The sequence below is a fragment of the Macrotis lagotis genome, chromosome 1 (genome assembly GCF_037893015.1).
Source record: "Macrotis lagotis isolate mMagLag1 chromosome 1, bilby.v1.9.chrom.fasta, whole genome shotgun sequence".
Classification (NCBI taxonomy): Eukaryota; Metazoa; Chordata; class Mammalia; order Peramelemorphia; family Peramelidae; genus Macrotis; species Macrotis lagotis.
In genome coordinates, this window is record NC_133658.1 from 426,430,587 (window position 1) to 426,447,846 (window position 17,260).

General features: G+C 35.8%; 1 protein-coding gene across 1 annotated transcript in view; it reads left to right on the forward strand.

Moving 5' to 3' along the window:
• DLK1 (delta like non-canonical Notch ligand 1) overlaps positions 1–15,881 on the forward strand; it is a 34,071-nt gene extending 18,190 nt beyond the window's left edge. The window contains exon 6 of the mRNA XM_074230943.1: positions 13,626–15,881. Coding sequence (XP_074087044.1) covers positions 13,626–14,376 — 751 coding nt within the window. The 3' untranslated portion in view covers positions 14,377–15,881. The remainder of the gene's footprint in view (positions 1–13,625) is intronic.
• The last annotated feature ends 1,379 nt before the right edge of the window (positions 15,882–17,260 follow it).

Consider the following 17,260-nt stretch of genomic DNA (forward strand, 5'->3'; position numbering starts at 1 on the left):
AGATGGGAAAAGAATATATCTTTTTCAATATAAGTAGTTTTCTTTATAATCCTATGTACATTACTTTATGCATTTAAAAATGTTAATCTGAGAAGACTTTACCAAGTTGCCAAAGAACACACAAATTCATAGTACACAAAATGGTTAAGAATCCCTGTTTTATGATTAGAACAGTGATATAGTAAGAAGAGGCTTTAGGATTATGGATCATAAACTCTTAGAGTTAAAAAGAGCATAGAACAGAAAGTGTGAGTCCACAGGACTGTGAACTTTTTGAGGTGAAAATTTCCTCATAATCATAGAATCAAACATTTTAGATTGAGACCATCTATTTATTATCTCTTTATTTATAAACTTGCCTAGAGAAGGGAACTTATTTGTCAAAGGTCATAGTGCTAATTAATAGAAAGGAGTTGCTAGAATTCAGATAGTCTGACTCTAAGTTCCCTGTTATTTCCATTTCATAATACTGTTGAGTGGTATCCAATTTCCTAAAAAAAGTAAACAAAAACCAGGTGCATCTTGCTTTGATATGGCACAGCCCAAAGTAATTAGATATTAATATTCTTGAGAGCCTTTGAAATTCTGATATGTATGAATAGAAATAAATTGGGGCCAGTGAACCAAGGCACATTTCTCAGTTATTTACATAATATTGCAGTGGTAAAGAAACAAGAGATGACAGTTAAGCAAACTCTAGCTGCCATTTAAAATATAAGAAATGGGTTTCATAAACTATCATTTTTGTCTGATTAGTTAATCCATGAAAGGATTAAGACTAGCAATGTTTCTTTGATTTCTTTAACTTTTAGATAGCAGTGAGCCAGATAAAAAGTGATAATTTGTAGCAGATAAATTGAGCTCAGCTCTGGGTACTATGTTTTATGAAGAACGTCAACTGAGTGGAATAAATGTACAGGAAGGATGACAAGATATTTGGGGATTGGATATCATTTTAGATAAACTGCTGGTTAAAGGAATTAGGATGCTTAATCTGGAGAGGAAAATTCAGTGGGTGAGGGGCATGATAATATATAAAAGAAGGAGTAGATCAGTTGCCAATTTTATTTGATGTGATTCTGGCATGTGATATATGTGCACACCTGTGGTTTGTCAACTTGATGAAAGTTAGAAAAACTTGATGGAATTAGAAAAACTCATCTTCCTGAGTTCAAGTCTGACCTTAGACATTCACCAGCTGTGTAACCCTGAGCAAGTCATCCAAGCCTGTTTGCCTCAGCTTCCTATAAAATGAACTGGCATTGAAATGGCAAAGTATTCCAGCTTTTTTGCCAAGAACTCCTCAAATGGAGTCATGAAGAGTAGGACATGACTGAAATGACTAAGCAAGAACAATTTGCCAGCTATATTGGTTAGTATTGTTTGCCATACTTAAAATCATTGTGATCAGCTTAATGCGGGTGACAGTGCAGTGAGTAGCACAGTAGCACTCTTTCTTGTTTTGTGTCCTCAAGTAGACAAGAAAAATAAGAACAAATTATAAATGATAACACTCCATCTGCTGATAAATGTTTAGGGGCAGATGGTGTTGACTAACTAAACTAACCACCTTAAAAGTGAACAAACTGAATGTATGTGAAATGAACTCAAGCTATGAATTCTTTTATTAGATGCTTGTACCACATCATAACAAAATTGGAAACATCTTACCAGCTCTAGGCAAGGACTTCATATTGCTTTTTATCAGTGATATCTTCAGTTCCAGGTTCCACAATAATATTGCAGATCATTGCAAGATAAGTGTAAAAAAATTATTTCCTTCCTAAAACTAGAATAATCAAAGAAGATTGAAGCTTAGGAGTTATTTAGTACATAAAAAGAGACACTCTAAAGAACCAGAAGACATTGAACATGCTACCTAATAATGAAATGTATGGCTAATAGAATTATGCTAATTTGAATGACTTTGAATGGATATACTTGGATGGAATTTTGAAAAGATTTAGAGAAGAGACCCTATAGGTAATATAGAACAACCCCCTCATTTTAAAGGTGAGGAAATGTTAAATGAATTACCCAAGGTCACACATACTGCTAATGAAAGAATCAGGATTTGAACCTGGGTTCTTTGAAACCAAATCCAATGCCTTCACAACTGTATTGTGATATCTTACTAACAGACCAACTATACGTTTTTTAATTATTTTTAATCACTATCATGAATAGGCACAAAAATTGCAATTGTTACCATGGTTCTTGTGATCCATTTTCATTTTCAAAGAGGGCCAATGACAACACAGTTAATATCTTGACTTTTTGTATGAATTAGATTTCAGTGAGACAAAGTTACACAAAATCACCAGGCTCACTTTCTCTAAGATAGTCTGGGTTGCAGTGTCTTCAATATTTGACTAAGTTTAAGTACTCCACAGAGCCTTTTCCAGATGTCTTCATGGTCTTTGGAACATAGTGTTCTCATCCTACCCATTTGGCAGGAAAAGTCTTAATATGCGTGGAGTAGTCAAATTCATTGACAGGTACCCCAATCTGATTTAGTCCATCTGCCAAGATGGTTTTACTGGAATGTGACTGCTAAGCATGTTACAGTTTCTTAGAGCCGCAGGTAAGGTTCTGGTGAAGTTGGATACCAAAGTTGGTTGAGCAGCCCAGAAAAGGACTTGGCAAGCTCTCCCACCAGAGGTGCTACCATTGTGAGAAAGGAAGGTGTAGTTATCAAGTAATACTTATAAGGATAATTGTCACATGCCACCATGGCAGAAGGGACTTGAGAGAACTATTGAAAATCTGTGGAAAGATACTATCCTATATAACTACTGGTTAAAGGAACTAGGAATTAACCTGGAGATAAAAGGGAACATGTAGATTGCTTCAACAAATACAACAGAAAACTTAATCACTATACTACCTAAGCAAAACCAATTTTTAAATATGTAGAATAGTACATAGAAAACAAAGTACATCAGAAATTACTGATATCCCTAAGTATCCATCAAAAGTGAAAAGACAAAAATTAAGACAATACAAAAAGTGGGAGTACTGTAAAGAATAAATCAATACTTCATCATTAATCAAAAGCTATACTTAACAAAGAAATCAGAGGAAAGAGAGAACCCTTCAAAAAGGAAGATGTGAAAAATTGGGGGTCATCTCTCTGGTCAAAAAGAAGTTGAACATAATGGATGTGCAAGTTTCGTCAAACACAAAACAAAAAACGTTTATATTCTAGGACTATAGATTTAGAGCCAGAAGGAATTTTAGAGATTATCTAGTCCCAACCTTTCATTTTATAACTACTGATCCTAAGACCCAGGATCACATAGGTCCCAGGATTCAACTCCAAGTCTCTGAGTCCAAATCTAGAACTCTTGCCACCATACTATGAGGACTTCCTGGGGATTATCATAATAATTATTAGTAGAAATGTGGTCCTGAATACCCCACAAATGGGAACTATGAGTCACCAGACTTTTCCCCAGAGATGTCAATGTGATGAGCTGTTTTTACTGAATCCTACCCCAGTCCCCAAACCCCAAAACTAAACATCTGCACAATGTCAAGATAAACAGTATAATCTCTTCGCATCAATCAGTCAAGTTAATCAATTAGTCAATTAACAAATATTTTTCAACTCCTTACATTTCCAGAAACTATATTAAGTGCTGGGGATATAAAGAAAAATAAAAATAGTTCCTGTCCTTAAGAAGCTTTCATTCTAATTGAGGAAACAATAGGTATAAATGTAAGAATGTACAAGATACATACAAAGTAGGTATCAGGTTTCCTCAAGTCTACACTAGCATTCTGCATTCTACAAGAAAGCTTTCCTAATCCTTTTCCATACTGGTACTTTCCTTCTGTTGATTATTTCCTATTCTCTTTTCTATAGCTTGTTGGTACCTGTACTTGTTGATTGCATATTTTCCCCACCATTAGAATGTAAGCTCCTTGAGTACAGAGATTATTTTCTGCCTTTCTTTGTATAATGCCTGGAACACAGTAAATACTTAAGAAATCTTATTATCTGATTGAGTGACAAGATCATCCATCTTATAGTACTTGGCATGAATAACTAGGGTGAACCAAAGTGATTCTCTAAAGGAAGTTAAGGTTTCTGAGAGGAGAGGAGGAAAGAGGACATGCCAGACATGGTGGAAACAGCTACTGCCAAGGCAAGGAGACAGAAGATGGAAGATCATGTGTTCAAAATAGCAAGGTATGATTGGATCATGGGGTTCATAGAGAAGAGGAATGGGGGAGAAAAGACTAGAATGATAGGAAGGGACTAGGTTGTTTAAATGTCAAACAGAAATATTTCTGTTTGAACTTAGAAGGTGTTAAGGAGTGATGGGAATTTTTTGAGTAGGGAGATGAAATGGTTAGATGTAAACTTGAAGGGCTACCTAGATGGCACAATGGATAGAGCACTGGCCCTGGAGTCAGGAGTACCTGAGTTCTAATCCGACCTCAGAAATTTAATAATTGCCTGTGTGACATTGGACATGTCACTTAGTCCCATTGCCTCTTAAATAAATGAAAATTTTAACAAAAGAAACCCATAAGCTGTAAGCTTGAAGAAAATCACTTTGTTAACTTTATAAAGGATGAGAAGTAGAGGAGAAATGTGAGAGTGGGAGACTAATTTGGAGGTTATTGTAATAGTCCAGGTGAGAGAGGATGAAGAATGGAGGTACAGTTATGTGAATGAATAGAAAGGAGCAGAGGTAAGAGATCTTATAGAAGTAAAAATGACATTTTATCAACTGGTTTGATATATGGGATAAGAGAAGATGGTGATGCCTTCAAACATAACAATGAAGTTCAAAAGAGGAGGGTTTTTGGCAGGTGGAGTTGTGAAATAATGTGATCTGTTTTAGACCTTTTGAGTTTGATATGCCTGTAAGACATCTACTGCTAAGCATCTAAGAGTAAGTTGGTGATTTGATACTTAAGCTAAGATGAAAAACTAGGGCTGGACATGTAAATCTGGAAGTCATTTTTATGTGGGAACTGATATGATCAAGTGATAAAGTTTACAGAGAAAGGGAAGAAGGTTCCAGAGCAGAACTTGAGAGCATATCCATAGTTAGTAACCATGGACCAGATGAAGATCCAGCAAGGGAGACTGAGAAGGACCAGTAGGACAGGAAGAAAAGTAGGAGACAGCAATGTCTCAAAAACCCAGAAATGAATGTACAGGATGATACTTCTAAGGATGATAATTTTTTTAAAAGGTCATATTTGTCAATTTAGTTATCCTTGATAACTTTGGAAAAGGTGGTTTCATTCGAATGCTAAAAGTAAGAAGACAGATTGACAAAGGTTTATGGGGGAGAGAAGGATCAAGTATAAATGACTTTATCAAGTTTAGATGAAAAGGGGTGAAAGTATATTGACCAATAGCTAATGGAGACAGTAGTATTGACTGAAGGTTTTTTTTTGTTTATTTTTTTTAAGGATGAGAAGGTTCATCTTAATGTAACCACTTCTTTTTTCCAGATAGAACTGAGGTAGTAGAAATGACTAGTCCAAGGTGATACAGCCTGTCAAGGACTAGAATCCAGGTATCTTGACTTTTAACCTAGGACTTCTTTCATAAAGCACATTGACTTCTGCACATAGCATTGTTAGGGTTTATTCAAATCAGAATCTTATGCTCCCCTTCTAACCAAATAGTATCTTCATCAAATTTACTAATTCCACTAGAGGCTGCTATTGGAATGACTGAAACAATTATAATTCCATGCAAAATTTAACTGTAACCTCACCCTGGATTTTTGGCCAGTAGGGAAAGGAAGAGCTCCCTATTGAAAATATTTTTGATGGGATTAGGAAAAAAGACATTTATGCATCTTAGGCTGTGTTTGAAAAGGGCTTTATCCTTCTTGTCTCCTCTGAATGCCTTTATCACCAGCCTTGGGTGAAGTTTTGCTGAATTGTTTTTTTTCCTTCTCTATTGCAAGGGAAGGCTCATTGAGGAGAGGAGGAAGAGGATGTTATTTGAATATAGAGGTGATATAAAAGCAAAATGCATCAATAAAATTATTTAAGTAAAAAAAGAAAGAATAGAATGTATGAAATAATAAAAGAAAATTGTGCTTCCAAGTTCTATACCCCAAATGAAAGCATATATACAATTTAAGTCTTCTTACAGCTTTATTCCTGAATCCTAGAGATACCATTTAAAGTAATTTATAAAAACATCATATTTGAAAATGGTCCTTAATGCTCTTGCATGTTACTTCCTATGGAGATGCCCATTCCCTGTGCAACCTCTTGTTTATAGATGAATAATTTTATGAGTAATTTGAGTGCAATATAGGCTGATGATACTAACACAAAGAGCAGGACTGGTCCTGAGAAGGGCATTAACTTCTTTCTCACTGGGGCTTTTCCAACTAGGTAAGAAAAACAGAGGAAATAACCTTTCCTCTCCCACAACTCTATTATTAAATGGTGAGCAAGTATATGGAGGAGTAAGGTTGGAACATCAGGGCAGTATGACATTTTGTCAGTCAATATGCATTTATTAATCACTTGCTTTGAGCAAGTTCTAGGACTTCAGATAAAAGAACAAAGTGAGATAATGTGCAATCATCAAGAAACTAGCATATTGAAAGGATACAACACATTCGCAGATTAGTGAATAATAGATATATGCTAATATATTGACAATTGGATATATGGGGTAGGAGTTTCAGGGACAAGAGTATTAACAACTGGGGAAATAATCAAAGGTTTGCTGAAGGATGTAGAACTAGAGCTAAGGAGATGGTGAGATGAAATCATTACAGGCATAAGAAAAATGTTATACAAAGGCATGAAGGTGAGAAAAAGATCGATTTGTTTAAGGAACTTGAAGTAAGATATTTTGATTGGAATTCATGTAGGGTGAATAATTTATAATCATACTGGAATGGTCTGCTAGAGGTAAATTGGGAAAAAAGTATAAAACAGAGGACTTTTAAATCTTGTTCCAAGGCAATGGAGAGTCACTGGAATGTCTTGAGGAGGGGAGTTATAAGCTTTTGGAATGCCAATTTGGCATACATGTTCAGGATGGGTTATGAAATGAAGAGTCAGGATTAGGGAGAAAAGTGAGAGGCTATTTCAATAGAACTATAAGCATTGAGGCTAGCATTTACCCCTAGTGTGATTTTGGATGAGAAAGTCAATTTTCCTAAGCTTCCATTTCCTCATTTGTAATATGCAGGAGTTGCACTAGGTATCTGAGGTACATTCCAGATATAATTCTGTTATCTTGAATGAGGAGACATTTACTGTGGATGAAAATAATCTTAAAGAGAGAAATGTGGAGAATGTAGACTCAACAAGACTAGGGTATGATGAAAAAGGGAGGATATATTCCAGATGATGCCAAGGTTGGGATATCGTTGTGTAGGTAGGTTCTTGCCTTTTTGTCTGTGCATGCAATTTTTTCCTCTTCTGAGGAAGGGTTATTAGTAGAATTGTTACATGTGGATTTTCCTGGGTTCTCTTATATATCAATAGATGATGAGTTGACTGAGACTATTGACTTGAGAATTACCACTAAGGACATAGGCACAGAGGCAGTAGATAAAATGGAAAAGGATACAGCTTGGTAAAAACCTGGGGTTATATAACATGGGTTTAAATCCTGCCTCAATACATAGTATGCATATGACCTGAACAATTTACTTAACCTCCCTGGGTCATCTGCAAAATGAAGGAGTTGACTAGATCAACTCTATAATACTTTCACTTAATGTTATAAGGAATGATAGAAGTCATGTCATGCAACTCACTGTTTTATAGTTTTTAAATTTAAAGAAAAATAAAGCCAAGAGAATTGATTCACCCATAATTATAAAACTGATAAGAGGCCTAAATAAGACTTGAACACAGATCTCCTAACTTCAAATCCAATTTTGTTTTTCTACTCTACTTCCCTGAAATTCAGTTTCTTTATCTATAAAATAGGGATACCATCTAACAAACAGGGTTTTTTATAAATTATATTTACATAAATATGAATTCTTAATTATTACTTTTAGTCATGTACCTAGGACATAGATCTTTAAGCAGTTGAGTTTATAGTTCAAGTTATGATAACTGTCAGATAGCTTGCTGATACATGGTAAATGTTACTTTTATGATGGGGGCAGATATTTCTCTCTGTCTGTCTCTTCTCCCCACACAAGTTTTTCCTTCCCATTTTTACTTCTTTCCTGTTGAACAATCACTAGGAGAAAGAGTTTTTATTTTGGGGGAATTACAGATTGGAATAGACTTTTTCCTATGATCAACCCATTTTGACTTGTCATTCTCCAGTTGTGTCAGCAATCCAACAGATTGGGAACTGATTCTCACCCCCCCCCCCAAAAAAAAACCCCTGATGTATGGCATAGCAGAATTGGGACAAACTATCTATTCTGATTTTAATTAGGTGTACCAGAAGGCAAAAGTACCTTGCCTCTCTGAAGCCATATTTCCTTTTTCAATTAAGTAAAGATAACAAGGAAGGAGGAAAAATACTCTATGAATTTTGAGAAATTTTTTTATTTGATTTTTGGCCTCACTATCCCTGATACATCTTTCTAATCCTAATACTTAGTAGGTTCTTAATAAATGCTGGTTGATTGACTATAGAAATGTGATTTTTTTAAAAATCTCTAGTTCTTTCCCAACTAGGGGTAGTCTGTAAACAAGGGGAAAATGCACATTCCATCTACTCACTTCACATTTACTCACAATCCTGACCCTGTCACTGTCAAACTTGCCTAAGTTTCCTCATCTCAAATTTGGGAATGAGAATACTTGTTTTATCTCCTTTACTAGGTTGCTATGAGAAATGTATTTTCTAAGACTTTAAGTGGCACTAAAATGTGAGTTATTTTTATTATTAATGTATAATTTGTAAAAGCTTTATGTAGAAGCAGCTGTTTTATATTCAACTAGAGGAAGAAAGAAGGAACTTTAAAAAATATATACACAGTTACAAACTTATAAAATATATACTTACACACATACACACAAAAATCTCTATCTGAATCTATACCTGTCTCTTAACCAGTATGAACAAGTCTGTCAAAATACAGCCTAAGATGCTTGAAATTCCTTGGAAAGGTAATTCTTATGCAGAAAAATTATTCATCTTTTGTATAGCAACAATTCTCTTGTCCTAGATGAATATAGCTCCTTTCTTTTTTCAGAGCTTGAAAATTGAATAGATAATGAAGGCAGGATGCCTTTAAAGGAAGTTATGTGGGCTCCCTTAGAGAAAGCAACTTCATTTTAAAACAGCACATTTCTCTCACTGGATTTTCTCTGTAATAAGTCACTCACATGGTTTCACATAAAGATCATTTAAAACATTTTGTTGTTTGCTTGTTTTTCAGTCTTTATTTTCCTAAGAACCCTAGCACTGTGCTCACTCATATGTAGTAAAGACAGTTCCTTTCTCCACCCCCATAAGGATAAGAACTAGACTGTGATTTTTCTGGTATATGGAAATCCTGGATGAAAATAATCCCTCTAATAGTGTAGGTTGACACCTCTCTGCAATTTATGGCCCTTGAGATTTGCCCAGAGCATTTAGAAGCAAAGTGACTTGTCTAGGCAAAAACAAAACTCCTCAAATGTAATGCCACCTCTACCTCTGTAACCACTCTGATAACAACAATACTTACACCAACAGCAACAGTACTTACCGCCACAGCCACCATCCAATAAACTGTGGTTATAATATAATATCTTGGACCAGTCCAATGCAAGTTTTTTAAGTACCCACTAGGAGTAGCCAAGTGGCACAATAGTGTATAAGGAGCTGGGTCTGCAGTCAGATTCATCTTCCTGAATTCAAATATGACACATCATATGACAAAATTATTATCCTGGGTAAGTCTCTTCACATTGTTTGTCTCAGTTTCCTCATCTGTAGAATGAACTGGAAAAGGAAATTGCAAACTATTTCATTATCTTTGCCAAGAAAACCCCAAATTGTTAAATGTGACTGAAAAACAACTGAACAAATTGTAGTTCACTCTCTTCAGTACTTGATACAAAGATGAAAAATTATAAAGCAATATGATATAGATGAAAAAGCACCAGACTGTCAGTTAAGACTTGCGGTCATATTCTGCCTGCACTTGTGACTAAGGATAAGTCATTTTTAGCATTATGAAACTCAGTTTATTTATTTGAATAATGATGTTGAAAATAGCATTCAATAATTAAGTCACAGGAATATAATCATAATGTGTTAAAAATATAACTAACATACTTCAATGAATGTATGTTCTTTATTCAAAGTATTGGGAAGAAGATTGGATTTGTCTGGATCTGGATTCAAATCCTGATCTTAACATTCACTAAATAGGTAACAAAGGAAAAATCACTAAAGAAAGTGTAGTGCAGTGAGGTTATTTATAAAATGGGGAATATAGTTATACTACCTACCTCAAAAGGTTGATAGAAGTATCAAAAATATGTAAATGTTTATAAAAATATCTTGCAAAAATTAAAGTACTATTCATGTCAAACTGCTTTCACCACTGTAGCTTGCAATTAAGTTAATGTTATTATGATTATATATTATATGTATTATATATTATTTATATATTATATAATTATTATTATAGTCCCTACCCTCAATAAGTTTATACTTTTATGATTGGAAACATATGACAAATATATAAATTTCTATGTTCAAAATTGAAATAATGATAGGGTCATAGGAAAAGCAGTCAAAACATGATGAGAAATTTGAGGGGCATTGTCTTTTATCTAAGGTGAGAAGTAAGTAAGTAATAGAGGTCAGGAGGGACTACCCTAAGCACTTGACTTTTGAATCTGAACTTGAAGAAGGGCAAGGGAACTTTGGCTTCTAACCAAGAACTGGCGTCTGACCAAGCTAATATTCTGACCAAGCCAGGATAATACTGGCCATTTATCATTCTTCTCTGCAGCTCTATCCATCACAAGGAAAAAGGAGAGGGGGGATGGGGGGAGAGAGAGAGGAGGGGGAGAGGGAGAGGGAGAAGGAGGAGAACACAGACAGATAGAAAGAAATGCAGAGACCATAGAACCAAAGAGAGACACAGAAAGACATACACAGAGAGACAGAGACAGTGACAGAAAGAAAACACTACTAAAAAGAGGGGGAAGCCTACAGTCTTGTAATCACTCTCATATACAGTTGCTCAGAGTTTTACTATTCTGGTCTTTCTTTTGGCATCTCAGGTCATCCAAGAAATTAGAAAGGAAATAAAGATCCCATGGGCAGGGCTGCAGTAGTGGTGGAGATTGGCTTTTGCTGTCATATTGTCCAAAATTCAAAGCTGCAGCTGCTAATCCAGCCTTTAGGTCTAGTGGTCAAAGTCTCTGGGTTTGAATTCTGACTCTGATTCTGGCTCCCTGTGTGTATTAGACAAGCCATTTCTCATCCCTGTCTCGTCTGTAAAATGATGGTTTGATTTGAGTGTTCTCTTAGGTCTCTTATGACTCCCCTCTCTGGGATCACTGCCCACACCGAGCCCTCATCATTCTGTTTTTTCTACTCATCCATTTTTCAAAGCTCAAAGAACAATGTTGCCTGCTTGCCACAGATGTGCTCTAGATATATCTCTCCTTCATCTATTCAGAAAGAATACACCAAGGCACTGAACATATTACAGTTCTTTCAGACCTCAGGCGCATGTCTAGGTTTACTATAGTCAATTATGTATTTTTTTTCAAACTACAAAAATGGATGGAGAGTAAAACAATGTCCATCATGGAAGTATAGTGGCACAGAAGGAATACTGAGAATTGGGAAATTTGGATTCTGGTCTTGGTTGTACTACTCATTTTCTGTGCAAATTTGGAACAAATTGGTTACCCCCCCCCCAAAGCCTCATTGCTTTCACCTGATCAATGTAGACAATACTACCTGCCCTGATTCCCTCCTTCCTTGTAGAAGGAGCAGGATGTGGAAGGGGTGTATTAGAGCCATCTCAAATCTGCTCTTGAAAGCTGGTTTTTTTAAAAAATTATTTATTTAAGGCAGTTGTGTTAAGTGATTATTAAGTGTCTAAGGCCAAATTTGAACTCAGGTCCTCCTGACTCCAGGGCCTGTGCTCTATCCATTGTGTCACCTAGCTGCCCTGAAAGCTGATTGTTAAATCTTTGAACATTTAAATCTAAGAAATCAGAAAATGCTACAAATCAGAGTTGGATATATTATTTTGTTGCTTGGATTTAAGAAAGTGATAATTCAGGTTTAACTTAAAAGTATATTGTGGAGGTAGTTAGGTGGCACAGTGGATAGAATGCTGGCCCTGGAGTCAGGAGAACCTGAGTTCAAATTTGACCTCAGACACTTTATAATTACCTAGCTTTGTGACCTTGGGCAAGTCACTTAACCTCATTACTTTGCCAAAAACAACCTCCCAAAACATAATACAAACAACAAAAAAAAGCATATTGTGTTCACATTTTTTTTTCTTTAACGAGTTGGTTGTTAAATATTTGCCAGCATACCCTTAACTATGAGCATGGAACAGTAAATATAACATCAGATATTTTTGGATCAATTGATTGTGTTTGCTGTGCTGTTTTTTCCTTTTCCTTTTTTTGTTTTAAGGGATGGCTTTCTGGAAGAGTAAGGGCTCAGGAGTATATTGAAAAATATAAGTAATATAAAAACAAAATATGTCATTACATTAAAAAAGAACCCTAAGATAATCATGTCAAATTGCTTTCTCTCTCTCCCCACCCCCAGTATCTGTCCTATATGTCTCTTGGAGAACATTTTCACTGTAATCTTTCATCAGCCAGTCAAAGAAGTTAATGAATCTTGAGTTGCATCCATAAAGGTATAATATTCAGAAAGAGGGAGATGATGGTCCCATTGTCTTTTGCTCTTGTCAGGCTCCTTTTTGAGTACCACATGTTGGAAGGGATATAAATAAGCCAGAGTATAGTCAGGAAAATGTCACCAAATTATATGGTAACTGATTGAAAAAAATTGGAGATATTTAGAATAAAGAAGACTTAAAGAGGACATATAGTTGTCTGCAAAAAGTATCTCGTAAAAGGAAGTTTAGATTTTTTCTACTTGGCATCAGTGGACAGAACCAGGCAGGTTTAAGCTTTATAGATGTGGAGTTTCCCCTTTCCTGGAGGTTTTCAAATGTGTTAGAAGATTACTTGTAAGGAATGGTTGCAGAAGGAATTATTGGGGTTGTAAAGGGTTGTATACCTTCTAATTATGACAATCTGATTCTGTAACAAAGGAGATTCTGAAAAATGAAAAGAATCATTTTTGCTGTTTAGTCATTTCAGGCTCTTTGTGATTCTACATGAGTTTGTTGTTTTTGCAAAGATACTGAAGTAGACTGCCATTTTCTTCTCTAGCTTATTTTACATATGTGGAAACTGGGGCAAGTAGGGTTAAGTGACTTGCCCAGAATCATAAAGCTAATAAATGTCTTAGGTTGTATTTCAACTCAGGTTTTCCCAACTTCAGGCCGGGTGCTCTATCCATTGCTCCATCTAGATGCCCTAAGAAAAGCTATGCTAGTCTTCTATGGGATTGTTATCAAATTATAGAGTAATTATATTGCAGATTTACTTTTCTTTACATCTTGTAGCTTCCTTTCTCACCTGTTCATCTTGTACTCTAGTTCTCCCTGCCAGAATGGAGGAGCTTGCATTGATGACAATGGCCTTGCCTCTTATACCTCCTGCCTATGCCCAGAGGGTTTCTCTGGCAACTTCTGTGAACTGGACATGAACAGCTGTATTCCGAATCCATGTGAGAATGGAGGTGTGTGCACAGACATTGGTGGGGATTTTCGGTGTCGCTGCCCACTGGGGTTCATGGACAAGACTTGCAGTCAACATGTGGGGGACCACTGTGCCAGTGGCCCCTGTGAGCATGGTGGTACCTGTGTGCCTCATGCCAGAGGAGGCTTTGAATGCCTCTGTAGACCAGAATTCTTTGGGCCCACTTGTAACCATGGCCACCCTAACCACAGCCACCCAGGAACCAAGACTAAAAGAGGTCCTGGTCTGCCTGACCAACCTCCCTCTGAATCTCAAGGCAGGATTGCCACCCATCAACCTAACCACAGAATGCTTAAGATCACCATGAGGGAGTTGACCAAGAACAGTAAACCTCTGCTTAATGAAAGCCAGGCCATCTGCTTCACCATCCTGGGGGTCCTGACATGCCTGGTAGTCCTGGGCACTGTTAGCATTGTGTTCTTCAACAAGTGTGAGGTATGGCTCTCCAATGCCAAATACAGCCGTCTTCTTCGTAAAAAAAAGAACATGCTTCTCAGGTACAGCAGTGGTGATGAGCACACTATTAACATCATCTTACCAGAGAAGCTGAATCTGAAATCCTACAGTAAGTGTCTGAATGAGATATGAGCACACAGTGCTGCCCTCACCAAGGCTTTTGTCTATGGAATCTGCTAGGACATGTGGTTTATTTTAAAGCTTGTGATTAAATTTTACTATCTTCTGTGCTATGTGGTTAGGAGAATAGTGCTATATCTATGTGTACATTGTATTTATGCTGCTAGGGAAATTTTTAGACCCCCAACAGAGATGCTAAGAGAACAATTTGAATCTAACAGTGGGAATGTCAATGGATTTTGCAAAAGTGAAACAGTGGCAAGGATCCTGGATTTCTTTCAAATCATTACTCTGCCAGTTACTGCCGGTATAATCTTAAATTATTTCCTCTCTCTGAGCTTCAGATCCCTCATCTTTAAAATAATGGGAATTGGATCAGATGATCTATATGGTCCTTTCCAGTTCACAATTCTATTCTTTGTTCTTTCTGGTTTATCATGCAGTTGATTGGCTAGCAAAGTAGATCTGTTAATTCAGAATGAAGAAGTATTTCATAAGCATGAATAGTTCATTCATGAGAATTTGCATGGTAACTTTATTTTGGGCATTTATTATTTCAATAATAGAAGTGTTTGTGGTGGAAATGCATAGGTGTATCCATAAAAAAGTACAGTTGGGAGCCTGGTATTGTGTGAAGATCAACCGTGAGCTCAGAAGACCTTGGTTCTCCTTTCAGTTCTGCAGGTAATTTTAATGAACCAAGTTATTTTTTTGGACACCTGTCTTCATCTGAAAATTTTTAGAATTTAGATTAAAAAATACTCAAACTATAAAATCCTGTAATTTTGTGGGTTTTCCTTTAAAAAAGCATCTTCAATGACAATTGATTTAGTCCACCTAAGACATACATATAACTGTCTCAATTGAATTAATCCTTCCTATTTTTTTTTTATCAAAGTGAGTTACCCTACCTTCTGTATATGTATGGTCCTCTCCTTAGAAACAAACAATTCTACTTGTACCAGAGCATGTGAAATTTCTCAGCAACTGCTTCAGAAGATTTGTTATTCAGAAATAAAGTGTGAAGACCTATTGTTAGTTATATCTACATACATATCATCCTTGAAGGTTATTGGTTCCTTAGAAACACTATGTTGAGTGAAATAGTTTAACAGAGGAGCATGGGCTCAGATATTGAGGTCAGTGAGACTGAACAGTCTCATAGTATACTTTTGTAACCATATAGAGAAGGCATGACTATAAAATATTAGTGCTTGTATTATTAAATGGAGATCTTTGGAACAAACTGTCTTGAAAATTGACCCTACAGATGAGTATTTGAAGGAAATGCACAAATAAAATCTGTAAGTCTTTTCCTATTCCTCTAAGGTCCTTCTAGAATTTGATGACTAGGTTCAATACATTTGTTTTCAGACTATATTGAATTTTTTTCTATTTCTTGTTGTATAACAGATCATATGGCAAAACCCATGTTTTGTATTTGTCTTGCCAAACAATTTTTGAGTCCAAATGTGAAAGTTCAAATGACACTTCCACTGAACTTGACAACCATTTATTTGAGTGAAATAATTCAATTCTTAATTTGTTTAAAAAGAAATGATTTTATTTTTAAATATCTACTTTTTAAACTAAAAGAAAATGTTTAATGTGCATGATTTTGATCAATTTCTGGTTAGTAGAAAAATGATTTGTAATCAGAAATAAATATTTCATCTCTAAGATGAGATTTAGTTTTACTGGTATCCCTATGATCTGGTAAGTTTTCTCCATGTACTTTTTTTCTAAGTGTTAATAATCTCAGTAGTTCAAATCTCTGTTATCTAAATAGTCATGGAATATTTGAAGAGGTAAGTATAGTGAAAGGGGTGGTAACAAGATACAGAAGTTCTGAATTTTAAGCCCAGCACTGCATCCACAAGTTCTTTGACCTTACTAGAGCTGAATTGATTGCAGGGATTGGATCACAGTGCTCTGACTATAAAATCTTATGATTTTAGAAAAATACATGCTATGATAAAGGAGCTAGTCCATCACAGAATTCTACTTCACTCTTCTCATTTGAATGAAGCCCTCATGCCACTTCTCTCTCCCTTTGGTAACATATTTCTTCATCTTATCAAAATTTGAGATTGAGGCCTTCAGAAGAAAAATTATTAAAAAATAATGGGTCTGCTTCCCCCAAAACCCCATCATCATAATACAATTATGCCCCCATAGAAAGAATAGAGGATTACCTGAAAGATCGACTTTACAGAAAACAAAATGTCAAAAAAATCATATTAATAGCTAGAGTATGTCAGGGATAGCAGGCTGCTTTTCTCACAACAGCTCTGAGAGGTGGTGAAAAGATTCTTATGTTTATTTTGCGGATAAGGCAACTAAGACCCAGTATAACATGCCCCAAATCACATAAATGTTGGAGGCAGAATTCTAACCAAACCTTCCCGTTGCTCACCACTCTTCACATTACATATGCTGACTGAATGAAAACTTGGAGATTTACTAAAGTTCTCATGGGTCAGCCAGGTGGCATAGTGGATAGAGTACCAGACCTGGAGTCATGAAGACTCATCTTCTTGAATTCAAATCTGGTCTCACACACTTACTAGCTGTGTGTCCCTGGGCAAGTCACTCAACATAGTTTGGTTCAATGTCCTCATCTTTAGGGGAAGGAAATGGCAAAACTCTTTGTTATCTTTACTAAGAAAACCCCCAATGGGGTGATGAAGAGTAGGACATGACTAAAAATGAAACAAGGTACTCATAGAATTTACTTGAAGTTTTTTTTTTCTCATTCATTGCTGCTATAAACTTATTAGACTATTTTATATCGACTATAGTTAAGATTATTTCTATCTATGGCTTTGTCTAATTATGCTTGTGGGATTGAAACAATTTTCAAATCCAAATGGAAAAATTGAGCTGAACTTCAGAA